Source organism: Lipomyces chichibuensis, assembly GCF_038497645.1.
Source record: "Lipomyces chichibuensis strain CBS 12929 unplaced genomic scaffold V1513scaffold_28, whole genome shotgun sequence".
NCBI classification, from domain to species: domain Eukaryota; kingdom Fungi; phylum Ascomycota; class Lipomycetes; order Lipomycetales; family Lipomycetaceae; genus Lipomyces; species Lipomyces chichibuensis.
The window spans coordinates 52,526-69,900 of NW_027117480.1; the positions used below are offsets into that span (position 1 = coordinate 52,526).

General features: G+C 47.2%; 10 protein-coding genes across 10 annotated transcripts; 4 read left to right on the forward strand and 6 right to left on the reverse strand.

Moving 5' to 3' along the window:
- Nucleotides 1-155: 155 nt before the first annotated feature.
- On the forward strand, nucleotides 156-3,616 carry V1513DRAFT_448868 (uncharacterized protein). Its single transcript, XM_066898589.1, has 4 exons — nucleotides 156-521; nucleotides 654-736; nucleotides 883-1,009; nucleotides 1,074-3,616. The coding sequence occupies exons 1-4, from the start codon at nucleotides 287-289 to the stop codon at nucleotides 3,386-3,388; spliced, it is 2,760 nt and encodes a 919-aa protein (XP_066752261.1). The 5' UTR covers nucleotides 156-286; the 3' UTR covers nucleotides 3,389-3,616.
- A 64-nt stretch (nucleotides 3,617-3,680) lies between these two features.
- V1513DRAFT_382333 (uncharacterized protein) lies at nucleotides 3,681-5,108 on the reverse strand (the record flags this gene model as incomplete). The annotated part of the gene is made up of 2 exons (XM_066895105.1): nucleotides 3,681-4,900; nucleotides 4,952-5,108. The coding sequence occupies 2 exons, from the start codon at nucleotides 5,106-5,108 to the stop codon at nucleotides 3,681-3,683; spliced, it is 1,377 nt and encodes a 458-aa protein (XP_066752262.1).
- A 686-nt stretch (nucleotides 5,109-5,794) lies between these two features.
- Nucleotides 5,795-6,616, forward strand: V1513DRAFT_417726 (Tim10/DDP family zinc finger-domain-containing protein). Its single transcript, XM_066895876.1, has 3 exons — nucleotides 5,795-6,085; nucleotides 6,201-6,330; nucleotides 6,398-6,616. The coding sequence occupies exons 1-3, from the start codon at nucleotides 5,982-5,984 to the stop codon at nucleotides 6,428-6,430; spliced, it is 267 nt and encodes an 88-aa protein (XP_066752263.1). The 5' UTR covers nucleotides 5,795-5,981; the 3' UTR covers nucleotides 6,431-6,616.
- Nucleotides 6,516-8,610, reverse strand: V1513DRAFT_448879 (actin family). The gene is made up of 5 exons (XM_066898590.1): nucleotides 8,405-8,610; nucleotides 7,914-8,161; nucleotides 7,391-7,857; nucleotides 6,876-7,337; nucleotides 6,516-6,818 (listed from the first exon to the last, which is right to left on the reverse strand). The coding sequence occupies exons 1-5, from the start codon at nucleotides 8,440-8,442 to the stop codon at nucleotides 6,726-6,728; spliced, it is 1,308 nt and encodes a 435-aa protein (XP_066752264.1). The 5' UTR covers nucleotides 8,443-8,610; the 3' UTR covers nucleotides 6,516-6,725.
- Nucleotides 8,611-8,634: 24 nt separating this feature from the next.
- V1513DRAFT_448881 (uncharacterized protein) lies at nucleotides 8,635-9,443 on the reverse strand. Its single transcript, XM_066898591.1, has one exon. The coding sequence runs from the start codon at nucleotides 9,136-9,138 to the stop codon at nucleotides 8,935-8,937; it is 204 nt and encodes a 67-aa protein (XP_066752265.1). The 5' UTR covers nucleotides 9,139-9,443; the 3' UTR covers nucleotides 8,635-8,934.
- A 1,415-nt stretch (nucleotides 9,444-10,858) lies between these two features.
- V1513DRAFT_382272 (Smg-4/UPF3 family-domain-containing protein) lies at nucleotides 10,859-11,448 on the reverse strand (the record flags this gene model as incomplete). Its single annotated transcript, XM_066895102.1, has 2 exons — nucleotides 10,859-11,069; nucleotides 11,123-11,448. 2 exons carry the CDS (start codon nucleotides 11,446-11,448, stop codon nucleotides 10,859-10,861), a joined length of 537 nt encoding a protein of 178 aa, XP_066752266.1.
- Nucleotides 11,449-11,692: 244 nt separating this feature from the next.
- On the forward strand, nucleotides 11,693-13,546 carry V1513DRAFT_448886 (Metallo-dependent phosphatase-like protein). The gene is made up of 7 exons (XM_066898592.1): nucleotides 11,693-12,045; nucleotides 12,152-12,190; nucleotides 12,320-12,402; nucleotides 12,452-12,519; nucleotides 12,580-12,653; nucleotides 12,704-12,993; nucleotides 13,046-13,546. Exons 1-7 carry the CDS (start codon nucleotides 11,937-11,939, stop codon nucleotides 13,301-13,303), a joined length of 921 nt encoding a protein of 306 aa, XP_066752267.1. The 5' UTR covers nucleotides 11,693-11,936; the 3' UTR covers nucleotides 13,304-13,546.
- On the reverse strand, nucleotides 13,471-14,905 carry V1513DRAFT_402842 (uncharacterized protein). The gene is made up of 2 exons (XM_066895544.1): nucleotides 14,630-14,905; nucleotides 13,471-14,571 (listed from the first exon to the last, which is right to left on the reverse strand). The coding sequence occupies exons 1-2, from the start codon at nucleotides 14,791-14,793 to the stop codon at nucleotides 13,632-13,634; spliced, it is 1,104 nt and encodes a 367-aa protein (XP_066752268.1). The 5' UTR covers nucleotides 14,794-14,905; the 3' UTR covers nucleotides 13,471-13,631.
- A 564-nt stretch (nucleotides 14,906-15,469) lies between these two features.
- Nucleotides 15,470-15,803, reverse strand: V1513DRAFT_382417 (mitochondrial 37S ribosomal protein uS19m; the record flags this gene model as incomplete). The annotated part of the gene is made up of 2 exons (XM_066895108.1): nucleotides 15,470-15,699; nucleotides 15,761-15,803. 2 exons carry the CDS (start codon nucleotides 15,801-15,803, stop codon nucleotides 15,470-15,472), a joined length of 273 nt encoding a protein of 90 aa, XP_066752269.1.
- A 282-nt stretch (nucleotides 15,804-16,085) lies between these two features.
- V1513DRAFT_448893 (uncharacterized protein) lies at nucleotides 16,086-17,301 on the forward strand. The gene is made up of 2 exons (XM_066898593.1): nucleotides 16,086-16,942; nucleotides 16,997-17,301. Exons 1-2 carry the CDS (start codon nucleotides 16,167-16,169, stop codon nucleotides 17,013-17,015), a joined length of 795 nt encoding a protein of 264 aa, XP_066752270.1. The 5' UTR covers nucleotides 16,086-16,166; the 3' UTR covers nucleotides 17,016-17,301.
- Nucleotides 17,302-17,375: the final 74 nt, after the last annotated feature.

Here is a 17,375-nt window from a genome sequence, read left to right on the forward strand (position 1 = left end):
GCAGTCAAAATGCGAAATACTGCCGGAAATTCCGAAACTGCAGTGGGGTTCTGTAAAAATGTTCTTTTTGAAAAAGCGCAGTTTGAATTCTTCTGCTGTCAAAGAGCTGACATAATTCTGTGGAGGATCCTGAGTCATCTTCTGTCCGAGAGTCCGTAGGCCTAAAAACCAACGTTCGTGTTGCCCTTCGTCCCGTCACTACTGGACCATCGTCATCCCGAAACCCGCAACTACAACGTCGCCTGCTCTCTCTGGTCTCGCCGTGCAAGCGTGTTAACTGGCCGCCATGCTGCTCTCACTCGTGGCGACAGTTATCTCCCTGCTCTGGCTCCTACGTCGCGCCACGCAACTACTGCAAATTCCAATTCCCACACTTGTCCAGCTGCTAGGTATCGACATCCCCTCGCCTCCACATGTCTGTCTAGATTCAGTCACATCCGACTCCGTCACACTCCATTGGTCTCTGCCAGACCGTGCGACGAGTGTAGCAAAGCATGTCATCCAAATGAACGGCCAGAATGGTGAGTGTCCTTCTTGCCCAGAAAATTTTTGACTGCTTTCATCTGTCAACAATCCACTGCATGTCGTTGTCTCAACGCCGTCGTGATCCCTTGATCCCTTTTATGAATACGTTCTCTGACATCTATTTTTAGTTGGCGAGAGTGAAAAGCGCGAAACAACGGTTACGATCACTGGCCTCAATCCGGATCAGGTCTACGGCGTGAGAGTCCTAGCGGTATGTTCTCTCCGTACACTAATGTCACATCTACGATAACTGTACATCATATAACCTTCCATATTTTGTATTTTGCCACTATGGCCTTCAAACTTGAATCTCGAAGGTGCAGGCTGTGGATTCCCTCTTGCTAATACAGTGGGCAGGTAAACTCGAACCACTATTCCGCCGCCGGGCAACTCATTCGTCTGCGCACACGGCGAAAGTCTGAAGATTTAGTGTTAACTAACATCCAACCCATTCCCGGAGAATCGCCAGATTCTCCTGATAAGCGTATGTTCTCTGGTGAGATGATCCGTCAAGGGAGAAGCGAAGCTGATGCGATTGTGATCTCTAGATATATCACACTCTAGCGAAAGTACGCTTCATGGCAAGAAATCCGATCCTCCTGCCGTTCACACCCAATTTAAGCGCGGTAGTCGATCCAACCGCCATTCGTCACCGACAAGCCGCGACCGAAGCGATTCGTCGTCATTCACGGCTGCAACTCAGCCATACACGATCGAATCCCTCGCTGCGGAATTAGAACAAATTCGGTCCGAAATAATCGAAATTATCGCTCAACATGCACATGCGGAAGAAGAATACGCCACTGCTGAGGCAACGCTGCAAGCTGAATTGGAGATGCTTAGGGAAAAGCGAAAAGAGGAGGACGCGGTCCGATCGCAGTTACGAAGTGAAACAAAGGCTCTAGAGGAATCGAAACGCAATCTTGATTCCCAAAAGTCAAAAGTTGAGAGAGCCGTAAAACATAAAACAGAGGTGATTGAAAAGATCGCAAATGATTTTGTAAAATGGGAAACGGAGCGGAGACAGGCTGATGAGCGAAAAATTAGCATTGAGAAGTTAACTGAGGAGCTAGAAAACGATACAAAAGAGAAAGCACGGCAGAACCGCGAGGTGTTGCATCAAGGCCACAAAGATGTAGCTGAGCTGGAAGACGAGATACGAGGTTTAATTGCAAAAGTTAAGAAGGCTGAGATTGAAAAAAATCCGCACACTGGTGATTCTAGTGAAAATGCGTTTGCAAAGTTGCTGCATGCCGAGGATGCGGAGGACATGAAGTTGGAGAAGGCATGGCAGGAAGTTCAAAAGTCGCTGGAGCTTCGGTACCTTGATGTTTTCCAGCAATATCGTGATGCCGAGGAGAAATTCCGAAAAGCTCAGGAAGCATTGGCCACTTTCATGCAGAGTGCCGTCTCGCCTGTCGATGCGTCGAAATCAGCGAGGCGGAGAAACCGCACTCGAAACAAAGGTCGCCAGCCGGTATCCGCACCGATTATGTCGTATCCATTGCACGACCCGAGGTTTCCAGATGCGTCTACCTTCAACGATCTCCAGTTCAACCAATTGCATGCCGGTGGTATGAGACAGAGTGTGTCACCCACGAGCGCGAGCTCAGATGGGAACAACACTTCGAGTGGGTCGCTACCGCTTATTCCGTTCTCGATGAATGCGCCAACAAATTTCTTCTCTGCGCCGTTGGATGCATTGGATATTTCAACTTCAGAAGATTTGCTTACGAATGGTGGTCCTATCAGTCCTTCTGTCGACATGCTCCTTCCGTCAAATCTGTTCGTCACCGATGATTTGCCACAGGATCTACCGGACACTCTAAAGGACGATGATATCGACATTGTACACACAAGGTCTATAACAGAAGGTTCGGAACTGTCTGTAGATGCCAATTTCATGTTTCTGTCAGCTCTGAATCAACCATCGAGTCCCAGCAATTCAACTGGTCCCCTCTTACTCTCATCACCTTCTCCTCCACCGTCGTCCCCCCGACCAATGTCATCGTCCCACTCATCGTCTGGTCCGCCGACGTCGGCCGGATATATTTCTGGTGCACCATTCTTTCCGGTCGCTAGTGGTCTGAAAAACACCTCGACGCTGCCGTCTCCGCCCTCTCTTGCCGATTCTTCGCCGCTGCTAGAGAGCCTCAGTATTACTCATAGCAATAGCAGTGGTGGTGGTAGCAGCACTCATGACATTCTCAGCCCGACCTCACCGCCGCCTGGGGGATCTAATCTGATCCGCGTCCTGAATGCGTCTGCCGACGATTCTGACGACAACGCGCAAATGGATTTGCATCAACTCTCCACCAAGAGCAGTGCATCCAGTAACTTCAGTATTACCAAGCGGTCACCCAATCGTCGATTGATGTTCGGTGGAGTCGGAGGCATCGCGTCAATCGGAAATATTGGCAGTATTGGCCGAAAAAAGGACAGCCAGGAGAATGGCGTGCCCACGCCGCCAGCACCTCTCGCGTCTGACGCGGACGACGTGATCTTGTTGAATTCGGACGAGCCGCGCACTCCTGGTCGCCGTTTCGTCAATCTCTTCTCATTCTCGAAGCGTAGTTCGACTTCAGGACCAAGTGGCCCCGTGGGGCAGATTCAGGCAGCTACAGTGCAGCCACCGATTGGCACCCGCCGGCGCTCTGGCAGTTTTAACTCAGGCGACTTGGATGCATCCGGAACCCCAACTAGACCAATTCAGGCGTCGAACGGTAACTCAAACACGTTTGGAACCGGCGTCGGTAATTTGTTCGCATCACAAGTATTCAGTCGTCGTAACGGCCGATCATTATGGGACTTCAAGAGCGACAATAATAATTCTGGCTCCGTTAATAGCAGGCCCACGTGGTAATTTAGTGCATTGCTTTTGTTGCATTCGTCTTTTTGCGTCGTTATTGTTATGATAGGGAGTTTGTCACTGCATTGTGGTTTAATTTTGTATAGTAAGTATCTGGTATTTTTTGGGCTCATTTTTGAGAAGGTTGTATACATGTTTGTTTTTGTACAGTCATCTTTCTATTGTGTATATTCTTCTCGTAAATTTTTGGTATGACCCATTTAAAATATCTAATGCCTGTCAGTACAAACTATTTCCAACTACCTACAACTGAACAATCTATCTACAACATCAGAGAGGAAGACCGTCACTCTTGTCCCACGACTCCCTTAATCCCGCCAAACGCTAGCACATCGCTGATTCGCTCTGCACCTGTCAAAAACATAACCAACCGATCAATACCGATGCCCCACCCACCAGTCGGCGGAAGCCCCCACGCCATACTTGCAAGGTAACCCTCATCCGTCGCATGTGCCTCGGCATCGACCTCGCGATCACGCAGTTGCAATTCGAATTTCCGTCGTTGAGTAAATGGGGAATTTTCCTCCTCGTAAGCATTCACGAGTTCCCTGCCGGCAACATATAACTCGAATCTTCGCGCAATTCTGTAGTCCTTCCCATCCGCCTTTGCAGACTTCGCAAGTGGTGACAAAACTTCCGGAAAGTTCATTAAAAAAACGGGTGTTTTAGCACTGCCGAGAATAGGACCAATGTAGTAGTCGCAGAGTTTATCGAGCATGCGGGCGACGGTCCCTGGGTTTGGGATCGGTATACCTTTAATGGCAAACAGTCGCTCCAAATATTGCTTCGCGTCTTCTGAATTTACAGATGAGTTTAACACAAAATCGGGAAATGTCATGCCAACGCATTCTTCCAGCGTCGAAATAAAGTCAACACGCAAAAATGGAGCATCAAATTTCATGCCCTTCTCGTGGATATTCGTCTTAATGGCTGGAACTTTCTCAATTGCAGATTGGACAAGTCCGGAAAGTAGTTCCTCTGTAAGCGAGATCAAATCGTTTAAACTTGCAAACGCTTGGTAAAACTCGCACGTTGTGAATTCGGGGTTATGAGTTGCATCGATGCCTTCATTCCGGAACACTTGTCCGATCTCAAAAATACGATCAAAGCCAGAGATGATGAGCCTTTTAAGCCAGAGTTCGGGAGCGATTCGGAGTTCGAGAAGGGATGAGGAGTCTGCACCAGCACCAAGGACACTCGCGTGGGTGACGAATGGACGGGCTGCTGCACCGCCAGCCACGTCAGATAGGATGGGCGTTTGCACTTCGAGAAAGTCGCGTGCAGAGAAGAAAGTGCGGAGATATGTCAGCACGAATGCCCGTGCACGAAGAATGTCACGAGCTGCGGAATGCACGAGAAGGTTGACTGTGCGATTGTGCGATCGAGTTTGTTCGCTAGAGAGAGTGAGTGGGATCGGATGCAAACATGGCGACAACAACTTGATCTCTGAAGTCGCGCGGACAGACAACTCGCCGGTTCGCGTTCGGCTCACTATTCCTGTAACAGCTTATCCAAATTAGCAAATATTTCCTGTATGCTCTTGTGGACAATACTAACACACGAAATCTCCTCGACGTAGCCACTCCCACGACTTTCTAAACCGCTCATCGTCCAGCGCAGGTATCGAATTCAGTCGATAAATAGCCTGGATCTTACACTCCTCCTGCGCAATATCCAGAAACAAAAGCCTATTCCCCTGCGCTCTAATCGTCATAATCCGGCCACGCACTGTCAACTTCCTCCCACCAACACCAGTGTGAGGATGAACATCTAACGCCGCAAGTTCCTCAGCAGACATATGATCGTACTTGTTCCGTATATCTGAAATTCGTTGATATAAAGGCTCATCCGATATAACGGGGTACATCTCCCTCTCGGACGCTAGCAATGCTTCTTTTCGGCCTCTAAAATCTGCATTCACATTGTGGGCTGGTCGCAACGAAGGCAATTTTGTACCTTTTGCGGACGAGTTGTGGGATGACGACTGGGAAGTGAGGGAAGTCGCTATGCTGGAGAATGTCCGGCTTGCTGCTGAGTGGCAGGTTATATTCCGTATACTTGGATACAAGCACATGGCCATGCTTTGAAATTGATCTAGCACATCGTTAGTTTCCAAATTATCATCGGCACACAACTACATTCGCCAACGGAATACGGAGAATAGCTCAGAGAGAAGATTAGCTATATTTTAGGTCACTTTTGGAATGGCACATATGAACAAATAATGTACGTCTGCCTTGACGTGATCTCATCATTAGGATCCCAGTATACCTAGGCCAACGTCGTGTGACAAAATATTAAGAATAAAAAGCATACCACTTTTACTCTTAGTCTTCTATGTGTCTAGCTGTCCATAATTGAACTTTATGTATATCCTTTGCTCATTGTCCTTCTGCTGATACTTATAACAAAATGTTGGAGTACGTCACAAACCGAAATCTCAACGCCCGAGCACTTTTCCGGCATCGCGAAAATTATATTTTTTCGCTGTCACGAACTGAATCTCTACACATTCACCACATATTTACTCACTTACGTTCGGCACCCATTAGCCTCAATTTTATTCAATTAGCTATATTTATAAAATATGTCTTTCCTTGGAATGGGCCGTCCTCCCGCTACGGGGTATGACGAAAACAAAATCAACGGCATCAAAGGTGAAATGCTAATGATTCAGCAAATGAAGGACAGGTAAGGCCGTTGCCACATTTCCCTCTTCACTGTGCCGTAGCATCCCTGTGATCCAGATATCTAAGACTGGCAGAATTTCTTGTGTTGGAGAAAACGAACTAACGAGGTTGTGCAGGGCCTCACTTGTTTGCCTCGAGAAGTGCATCCCGAACTATTACTCCGACGGCGACCTCAACAAGGGCGAATCGAACTGCGTTGACCGATGCATCAGCAAATTTTTTCAGACTATCAAAGTAATCGGAACTGTACGACTAAATTTTTTGTTATTTTATCTATCTTGCGGAACTGGTGAGGTGGCTAACACGAACGTAGGAAATGCAAAAGCAACAGCAAGGCGCGATGTGATGTTGTACAATAATACCATGGTCTGATTTACGAATGTATGAGATATTCGATTTGGTTCCAGTTTCTGTTTGGTAGCGATTGGTTGTCTGGTGTATATATGCAATTATAATTCTCTATGGAATTCACCGGCATTTTCTTGTACATAGACTACTTCTTGACGAATAGTACTCGTTCTACAATACCTCATAAATTCCAAGCAATCAAAGCTTATCGTTACATCAAATTTTATTCATCATTCCGTCTATGACAAAACATACATACTTCACATACTCGGCATTCCCACTTTATTCGCCATTTAAGGTACATTGAATAGCGAGAAATTTCGAACAATTCCCGGACCGTATTCGTCGTAATCTTGCTTCGTGTGGCAATAGCTTCGGAATTCAGCCTAGACAAACTTGGTTAGTATGCAATATAAGTTCAAAGTGCGAAATGGTGGACACACAGTCTGCGCGAGCAAGGAGCCACCAAACCAAACTGCGTTTCTCTGTTTCTTATGACTGATAACCTGCACGTCGACACCTCCCGATCGTGCGCCAGAAAGCTCTTCGCTCCGATGAATACGCGCGTCCACTAAATGCTTAATGTCTCGCTGGAGTCTGCGGCCAAAGTCTCGGAACATAGTTGAACCGCCGGACAAGACGATATTCTTGTACAACCCACGACGCACGTCGATGGGACTCGTCTGGATTACAGTGTCGACTACTTCCGGAAGTGGCGTCAAGAAGTCAGAAGAGGCGATTTCGGGATTAAAGAAGATCTCGGGCGCAAGAAAACGTTCGTAACCGACATCGACAGAGACCTTCTTGTCGAGACCTTGGTCAACGAGGTACTTTTGGAAACGCTCAGGTTCTCGGTCAAACCTGTTGAACTCTTTAACGATATCCGGGCACACATAGCAAAATTCCTACATCCGTTAATAACCTATCCCATACAGCTGAATATAATAACGCTACACGCCTCTTTAATCTTCTCCGCCGTTCTCAAACTGGAATCAGGCTCATTTCGGTCTCGCAATAAACTCTGCACGAAATAGGTAATATCTCGACCCGCAATGGGGATATTTTTTATAGCCGACGCAATAACGTATCCCTCAGCGACAGGAATAACATGAGTAACACCATCACCACTATCAATAACAGTACCAGTAAGCGATCGGTCCTGGACTTTACTCGACGTCCACGAGGCAGCAAGGGCAAGCACTGCTTGCACAGCGATGTACAGACCAGCACAATTAAACGACTCGAACATGATTTCGGCTGTCAGCTCACGATTTTCGGGCGGATTGAGCGGCGGCTCAGTCAGTAGGAAGTAGTGGTCCTCGGGCTCACAGCGGAGGTACTTGAAGATCGAGTTTTCCCAGAAACGTTCCATATGATCCCAGTTCTCGATTTGGCCGTGGCGGATGGGATAGTTCAATCCGTAGCCTATCCATTATCAACAACCAACGATCATTGCCATATTCGACGGAATTTTTACATACCGGGACCACTGGCAGCGCTGAGTGCCTCGTCACCGATGAAAAAATCCAAATCCTCTGTTCCTCGCTTTTGCGATAGATGGCCGCCCGCCGATGAAATACCACCAGCGCCTGTCATAAACGACGGCTTTGACGGTGGTGGCGGACGCCCAGATCCCGAAGCAGATGCCTGACGAGTCGCAATAACTGTAGGAAAAATGAAGGATGGTGAGTCGTTACCAGCAAAGCCGAGCTTTGTCAGACCGGTACCGCTGCGCACAATGTTAGTAATGATTACACGATAAAATCACCATTACGTGTTCCCCCAATTGCATCCGATTGTCCTTGGCAATGGCTAACTATCTTAAATAATTCGCATACTTGTCTATACATAAGTCGAAACTGATTAGTATCATCCATACAATCACGATCATCCCATGGATGTCATTATCTCAAACCAACCGCAACATCCGTGTTATTCCTGCAAATACGGCACTTGAAAAGAACAATCGCACTTACCCATGACAACCGCCGGCGTAGTAAGGTGTGACATGGCGGAAATATCAACACCTTATATGTAAATAATTGATGACTGTCCAAACACTAGGCTTATGGATAGCTCTCGAGGGGCAATCTAATGCTGGCTTAGTGCCGGTTCGCAAGCGATGAAAGCAGATCACAAGTCACAACCCTAATTGAGTACGAACACGTTTTCGAAAAAAGGCGCACTTTGCTGAAAACCACATACGCTGATGTATATTTATATTTATAGGTGTGTGTCTATCAAAATAAGGAGTGTCTATCAAAAATTTACATATGGAACGCCCGTATGTATTAACGAACATGAGCATAAAAAACAGCTATTGTTACAGAACTCAACCAAATTGAACAAATCAAAAGGCAAAAGTGGCATTACAACTTCGCATATATGAAATAGATAAGAACAAATGTACAAAATATGCGTCCTCAACAAAATATCAAAATTACATCGTGGCCTAATTTTCATTACTATTCCCATTACTCCGCAAGACGGTTGATTGACCGTCTAGCATAAGGCGTCGAGCGCACAGCAGACGCACAGCGCGGCGCAACATCCCATCAAGCAATCCATGTTATCGTCCTTTTGCTGCGGCTGCTGGACGTAGACTGGGCCACCTTGAGGAGGGTATCCGCCCTGCTGCGGGGGAGGATAGTAGCCACCTTGCTGCTGCTGTGGAGGATAATATCCGCCCTGCTGTCCCTGTCCCATATATTGCGACCCTTGTTGGGGATATCCACCGCCCTGGTAGTACTGTCCTCCGTAAGCTTGCTGTGGCTGCTGCGGATACGAGTTCGCGAAGCCTCTGTCAGACGAGCCTTGTCCCGGGGGTGGTGGGCCGGGAGGAGGACCGTAGTTGTCATACTAATAGATAGTGTCAGAATATTATGCGCATAATTGTTGAAAAATAGAAACAGCACCTACACCCGACTTCTGGTTGTGGTATTCAGCAGCAGACATTGTACGCTTGCACCTATGCGTAGGACGGCAGATCGGAAAGAGAAGACCTCCTGTTGAAGAAGTGGTGATTTGAACGAGACATTATATGGAAAGCAGAGGCGACCCGGCACAGCCCCACTGCCTCCTAGGCACCGCCACAATATTCATCTTGTATTGGGTTAGCCCGGGATGATGCAGACCCTAACCCGCACTAGGCTTGCGTGGCCCAAAATACGCAACTCTCGAAACGCAAGGTTTATACCCGTCCTCCACATAAACTAACAATAAAATATATATATTACAAAACATATCTACAATGCAATCGACTAATCGTCGCATATCCGAGAATATTAATAAATAAGCCAATGCATAGCAAATTTAAATTGCATGTCCAGCTACAGCACTGATCTTAAACACTCACACACACACAAGATGCGACAATCAGGTATGCGCCAATACACCATTTGAACATTATCTCTGGCATGAAGGATCTCATGAAGTCGATGTTGGACCACCACCCGAGGCACCGTCGTTATTGCCACGATTACCTCCATGATGCCGCCTACCACCCCGATGACTACTTCGTCCACCTCGTCCACTTCCTCCACTAGGTCCGCCAAGCCCTGGCGTTGTGGCACTCCCGCGTTCTGTTGGAGCAGCTGTAATCCCACTGTTAGACAGCTTACTGCTCTTACCGTCTGCCTTTCCACCCCGGCCGCCCCCTCCTCTCCGATGCCGCGACTGCGACTTTTCATTACCAGATACCTCGCTCACGGGCCCACTAGGCGGTCCTGTGCCTGCAGGGTTGGGGTCCTTCGAAGCTTGCTGGGATTGTGTCCTAGCCGTCATTTGAGGAAGAGTAGCCGCTGGTGCTGGAAGTACCAGAGGCACAGGAACTGGTGGCCGGCTTGATGTAGGCTGGACCGACACGTTTTGGACGGCGGCTGCCGAAGACTGCGGGGTCAAGATCTTCGGTTTAGGGGCCGGCACAGACTGTTGAGATTGTCGGTCCTTCCTTTTCTTGTCTCGGCCACCGCGACTCCGATGCCTACTATCTTTACCAGCATTATCCTTCTCGGCACTTGACGAAGCGACACCACTGGACTCTGCAGGTCCCGGTTGAGGAGACGCGGAATTAACGGGAGCATCTGCTGCAGCACCAGGCTTATCCTTTTCTGCTCCTTTCTCCGACCCCTTATTCTTCTTACTCTTTTCCCGTTCCCGTTTCTTCCTTTCCTTCTTCCCTTTCTCTTTCTCCTTCTTGCCTGAACTTGACGCGGACCCGCCGCTCGATTTCTTAACCAACTTCATCGTTCGGAGATATTCAATTAATGGTGTCGTCCGTACTCCGGCGGCGGAACCTTCTCCGGACTCAGACGAAGGAACTGGAGGTGCGGCAGGCAGTGGCGGTGCCGTCAGCGACTCTTGAAAGGCAAGAAATTCGGGATCTGCAAAACTATCAGCACGCATCTTTTCCTTATCCACCAACATGCTAACCATTATCTATTGTATCCTGTCTTGCGTCTTTCTTGACTTTTGTTTTCGGAATCTTCTCGTAGGGAGCGAACTCGATTTGCATCGCACTCTCGATGCCTTTGGTATCTTTCACAACCTTTCCTCCAAATGCTTTGTTAAAGGCAATTAACGACTCCACATCCTTAAATTTCGCGTATGCTCGTGAATATGTCGTTGGCGTAGATTTACTATTTCGCCGTTAGTCAGACCGTTTCATTACCATTCCTATACCATATCCTACCTCCTATGCACTTTCCCCTGAACGTAGTAACTCCACTCTACAGTTTTCGAATTAATGTACTCTGCCGTCGCAGCTTTAAACTCGGCTTCGGAATATAACGGCGGTAATCTCCTAATCACGAACTTCGTTTTCACGTTCGCATCTACCCTGTGTTGCTGCTGAACTTGACCGGTAGTAACTGATCCTGTCCGAGATCGACCGCCCCTTGTTGCCGATGCTGATCTGCTTGGAGCTCCGGATTTACTTGGCGCTGATGATTCAGGCTGAGGACTTGACGATGGCTCAGTGGCTTGCGGCCGTGCAATGAGAATCTTTCTGGTTGCCATGAATATCAGTCAGGTACCCTCGAATGTGTTAATTCTTCACAGAACCAGGGGCTTAGCATATCCCCCGGTCAAATTGATCTAATAGATATCGATCACTCAGATCTCTCCTTCAGAAAACTCGTTTGGCCGATGCTCATTGACAGCAAACTTCCTATGATTGGCGTCATGATGTGAGCAAGTGTGGGTAAGGGCTAACACTCGAATCAGGCTTGAACAGCGGGACAAACACTCATCGAACAACCCAACGACTGGGCGGTCTATTATATATGTATAAGCAACTCACCGGCAACCTACCATCCTGTATCTCACGCGCAGATTATAACAATTGACCGCAGATTAGCTCCGAAATTTTCTACAGTGGTACAGAACCGTAGATTCTGCCTATTAGCACATCGCAATTTGCGCACGCGGCCTTGCATACGTCACCGCTAGATAATATCACCACTCAAGGGAGCTTACCACATTTTCCTGTATAAAACAAAGTCACAATGGCGCGAGGTCCAGACGAATGGCTGGAGATTACCAAGAAATGCCAATATCTTCCCGAGAATGAGATGAAGCAATTATGCGAGATGGTGAAGGAATTACTAATGGAGGGTATGTCGTTACTCGACACATTTCGGGTTTATTATAAATGGAATGCCGGGACTCGCGTCTTTGGCAAAGTGGTAACTGGAAATTGAGACGGCTAATGGCGATGTAGAGTCGAATATACAGCCAGTCAGCACACCGGTGACAGTTTGTGGGTAAGTACTGTCCCTATGCTCAGCGTGACGTGATTTTGCTAACATCAATATAGTGGTACGTTACATGTCGGATCAGAGTACTGGCCGATAGATTTTATTTGAGTTGATTCTCACACGATCGGCAGATATTCACGGTCAATTTCACGATTTGTTGGAGCTATTCAGAGTAGGAGGTGGCCTACCCGACAGCGTCAACTACGTCTTTTTGGTATGCCAGGAATTTTACATGCTATGAAGTAGATACTAATTCACTGTAGGGCGATTTCGTTGACCGAGGGTATTTCAGTTTAGAGACATTCACTTTGTTGATGTGCCTGAAAGCCAAGTAAGTTGTTATCAACCGCAGCTCTGGCAATTGCCATCTCAAAGTTGCTAATCTGAGCAGGTATCCGCAGCGATTAACACTTGTCCGCGGTAATCACGAGTCCCGACAAATTACACAAGTCTACGGGTTTTATGGCATGTACTTCGCTTCCTTCTGCCTTTCACAGCATCTAATAATTTAACAGAGGAATGCCACAACAAATATGGCGGTGCAAGCGTGTGGCAGTATTGCTGCCAAGTTTTCGACTTTTTAGCGCTCGCAGCCATTATCGACGGCCGGGTTCTGTGCGTACATGGCGGCCTAAGTCCAGAGATCCGCACGCTGGATCAGATACGCGTTGTCGCGCGTGCGCAGGAGATTCCACAGGAGGGTGCGTTTTGCGATCTGGTGTGGTCGGATCCGGATGACGTTGATACATGGGGTGTCTCACCTAGAGGCGCTGGCTGGATTTTCGGAGCGAAGGTTGCCGCAGAGGTATGCTCCGACCGCTTCCATTCATCTCGTGGCAGAGGCTGACAATGTTTAGTTCAATCACGTCAACGGTTTGCAATTAGTTGCCCGAGCGCATCAACTAGTCCAAGAAGGTTTCAAATACCACTTTGATCAAAAATCTGTCGTCACAGTCTGGTCAGCGCCAAATTACTGCTACAGGTGCGGTAACGTCGCAAGTATCATGAGGCTCAGCGACGACAATTTGAAACCCGAATTTGTCATATTCAATGCAGTTAATGATGACACACGGCTTATGCCGCAACGGAGTCAGAGGTCGGAGTATTTCCTGTAATCATTATTATGTCATGGACGTTTATGGTATACTATGAGTTGGCACTCTAGGCTGTGATGTACTAGCGGGCTGGCTATAGTGGAAAACCAAAATTAGCATAATAACGCCGTTTCTTTTATGTCGTTACTTTCTTTGGTATGCTAGTGGTAGTTTTGTTTGTATTACTTCGCATGTTTTATGTGTTCATGTTACGCTTACTAGCAAATTCTATTAGAAATAGAAAAGCGTCTAGACACATCCTTGCTAATTTTACTCTACAACCCACCAATAACAATAACAAACGCTTTTGCAAACTCAAATACCCAGTTACCGCATCAAATCAAGCAGCTCACAACCGCGCAACGTGGTAATTGTACAACTCCTTGGCCTCCTTCCAAACTCTAGCATTCTCGCGATCAGGAAGCTCCAACAGCGAGGGCAATAACGCGGCGGAGAACGCTTCGCTGGCCTCACGAGGCAACATGCTCGGGAGATGATCGATCGAGATAACCGAGAGCCTGGGTCCATTCTCTAGTTCCACTGGCACAGTTGGCTCCTTGAATGTCGTGGCGACGGTGTAAACAGGCACAGGGTTGAACGGGTTCGTGGTATCTGCTGAGACATCGACAATGACCGAGAGCTTACGCTCCGAGGTGTTCAGAGTCTCCATAGTGACAAACGGAGGGATCTGCTTGGAGAGATAAATGCAGTTGATAAAGACGTCGGATTGCACAATTTCCTCGAACGGGCCGCCCTTCGCCGTCTCAGCCATATCCCACTTGATGATATTCTTCTCCGGCAAACCGACTTTGCGGATGAGATCCACCGCACCAGAGCCACATCGGCCGAGCGCGCCAATGACGAGAACAGAGGGGAGCTTCACGCCAGTTCGCGAAACAGCGCTCTCAACAGCCTTCTTCACGTCCTCAACAAGCGCAGCCTCGTTAGGGTACCACTCAACCTCAGACAGCGGCTCCTCGTGCTCAAGTTGCCACGCCCAGTTCAGCAATCCTATAGCCGCCCCAGCAAATCCAGCATGGAAGCCGAAGGCGGCGACTCGACGACCTTGATCGTCCGTCAAGAACTCAATGTCGTACAGGGTACCGTTGCCGTTGTGGTATCGGCTCAAGACATCTTTCCAGCCACCTTGGTTCTTGTAGCAGTGAGCAAACTGAATGTGCTCGTGCACAAGGGGAAAAGATTCCTCGGGAAGCTCCTTCAGACCAATAATTAATTCGTCCTTGGGTGCTGATGGCCAGCTGAATTCGTTGACAAGAGGAGCACCGATGCTATATCCAAATTAGCCACATTCTCTCGATTACTATATATCTAACGAAAGTATCTTACGCTTCGAACTCAGCGTCGTCAAACACGCGCTGACTAGAGCGCTCAATTATGACATTAAATCCAGCATCGATGAGCTGCTTCGCAGTAGTAGGCGTCAGGGCAGATCGATGCTCAAGTGGCTTCGATTCGGCACGGAGATGAAGGGTCACAGGGTTTGGCGACATACTGTACTGTTATGGAATCTAGCTAGTAAGGGTAACAAGTGAAATCTCAATTGATAAGTTGTCGTGATGAGGGGCGAGAATATGAAGTTCGGAATTGGACCGTAATGGCTTGTAAACAATTTAGTGATTTTTTTCACGCCGCACGATTTGAGTGAGTAATAAGCGTGTTTGGTACAACATGGATTCGTTACTATGCCACTGCCAACAAGGCGACAATTTAAGAAGCAATAATTATTGTAATGAAATAGGACTTAAAACAGTACATCTGCGAGTCCAGTGTACAAGTTATTATTTGAACACTGACTATCCTAAGACGTCGGTCTATCTTGACACAGTAAGATACAACAGCATAAGACTTATTAAGAGACCAGCTTAACAACGTAATACCAATCCTTAATAGAAAAATGCCATAATTGCCAATCTCTTTTTTTACGTACTTGAGACTCGACTCCACAAAATATTCAACAGTGGTGCATGTGTGAAGAAGTCTATATGTTCAAATAGTATGCATTGCTAACTCCAAGATTCTAAGTCGAAATATGAACAAATTCCCAAATACCATGCCCACTATAATATATATACAAATCCTCGACAATTCCTGATGCGTCAGTACCACCTCCGCGTTACTGCTGTCATACTAGATATTGTATTCCATTCGCGTCAACGATCTGATGTCTTACTTATTCTCACTCTTGAACGAGAAACGCTTTCTAGTCGGCACGAATTCACCTAGCTTAAATCCAACCATCTCTTCGGTAACCTTAAACGCAAAAAACTCTATGCCATTGTGAACTTGAAACGTCAGACCGACAAATGATGGAAGAACCGTGCATGATCGAGCAGCGGTCTGGACTGGTATGCCCTCGGATTTGGCTCTGGAGATGGGGAGTGGCACAATATTTGGACCTATAGTAGGAACCGCATCAGCAATCTGCGAATGGCTAAGTAGAATCGACTAATAAAGTACCTTTCCAGGCCGATCGCCTTAATAACACGGTCGCAGCACGCATTGTGAATAATCTTCTAGTGGAAACCGTCTCGCGTCCAGGTCACTTATGAGTGGTCTATTACCCTTAATCACCGAAATGATAGAGAAAGCAACCACAATTTGATTGATTCTTCAGCCTTTGATTAATGGAACCGTTGACGAAGACGAAGAGTTGCGAGTTTGTAGTATTCTAGGCATATATGTCGCGATCGGATGAAAATTCTATACATTTTCGATTAAGGTTTGGATATGGAATAGGGTACTTAGTGAGAGTTCTAATGTATTTGATATACTCTCCGTCATCAATTACGATATACCAATCCATTATTGTTAGATAGAGATTGATTGATATCACTAGTACTCCAGTTCTTCGCGGACAACGATAATGCAGCAACAACATCCGATCTACGCTCTTCTCTCTCTCGTCAACTCCCCCGCAGCTGCCGTGGACTTCGTCACTCGGGCGACATCGGCACCAGATCTCTTCACATTCGCGTATCTCCTACATTCTCCAGCACTGACGCAACATCTCCGAGAAGGAGACCAGACGAAGAAGTACATCGAGCTCCTCCGCCTGTTCGCATCTGGCACTTGGCAAGACTACATCGCGAACCAATCCTCGATGCCAGCTCTCACGGACGCACAAACTATAAAGCTCAAGCAATTATCGTTAATATCGTTGGCGAGCGAATCGCACACGTTGCCGTATTCGACATTGTTGTCTGAACTCTCGTTACCGGACATGAGAGCGTTGGCCTCATTGGTGGTATCGTGTATCTATGCAAATCTGATATCTGCAACACTCGACACTCGAGAGGAATTAGTTCACGTATCGGCGGTAATCGCGGGACGAGATGTGGTCGACAAGCCAGACATTTCCCGACTGAAGAGTGTAATTGACACGTGGGCAAGTCGTTGCGCTGAAACCATTGAGGATTTGAATAACGAGGCAAGGAAAGTTCGCGAGAAAGCCGTTCAAGAAAGTAAAGACATTAAGGAATATAATCGAACGGTTGAGATGGTTAATAAACAGTTGATGGCGCCTAGCGGAAAGGATTCAGGAAAGGATACGCCGAGTGCTGAAGATGGAGCTGGTGAGGCTATGGATATTGATGAGACGAGCCCAATGAGTGATTCCAGTATTAGTACAAAGAAGCGGAAGTCAGTAGCTACGTTCGTCGATAATTTACGGAAGGAATCTAACCAGAGAGATAGGCAACGAACTGCATCGTAGATATTCAGATTTGATCGACTGATATTATGGATTGTACAATATATACATGGCATTGCAGCAAAGATGTTCAAATTCGTTCTAGGAGTGACTGCATGAGAAATATTAAGGGCGAATTACTTTGCTAGTGTATTGTATTTTGTGACCAAATCTCTTACCTGGCTTTTAGGGGGCGAGAAGACTGTCGAGCTGGGTAGGCCCAACAATGGCAACCGCCGTCGGTCCGCTAATACAAAGGACCTTTCAGTAGACTTCTTTAAAATATATCACTATATATATTTACACGATAGACAACATCCAACTGCAGCCTAAGGCGAGTCTTTGATCTCAAGCTGTTACCCTTAACCTATTTAGGAAACAGAG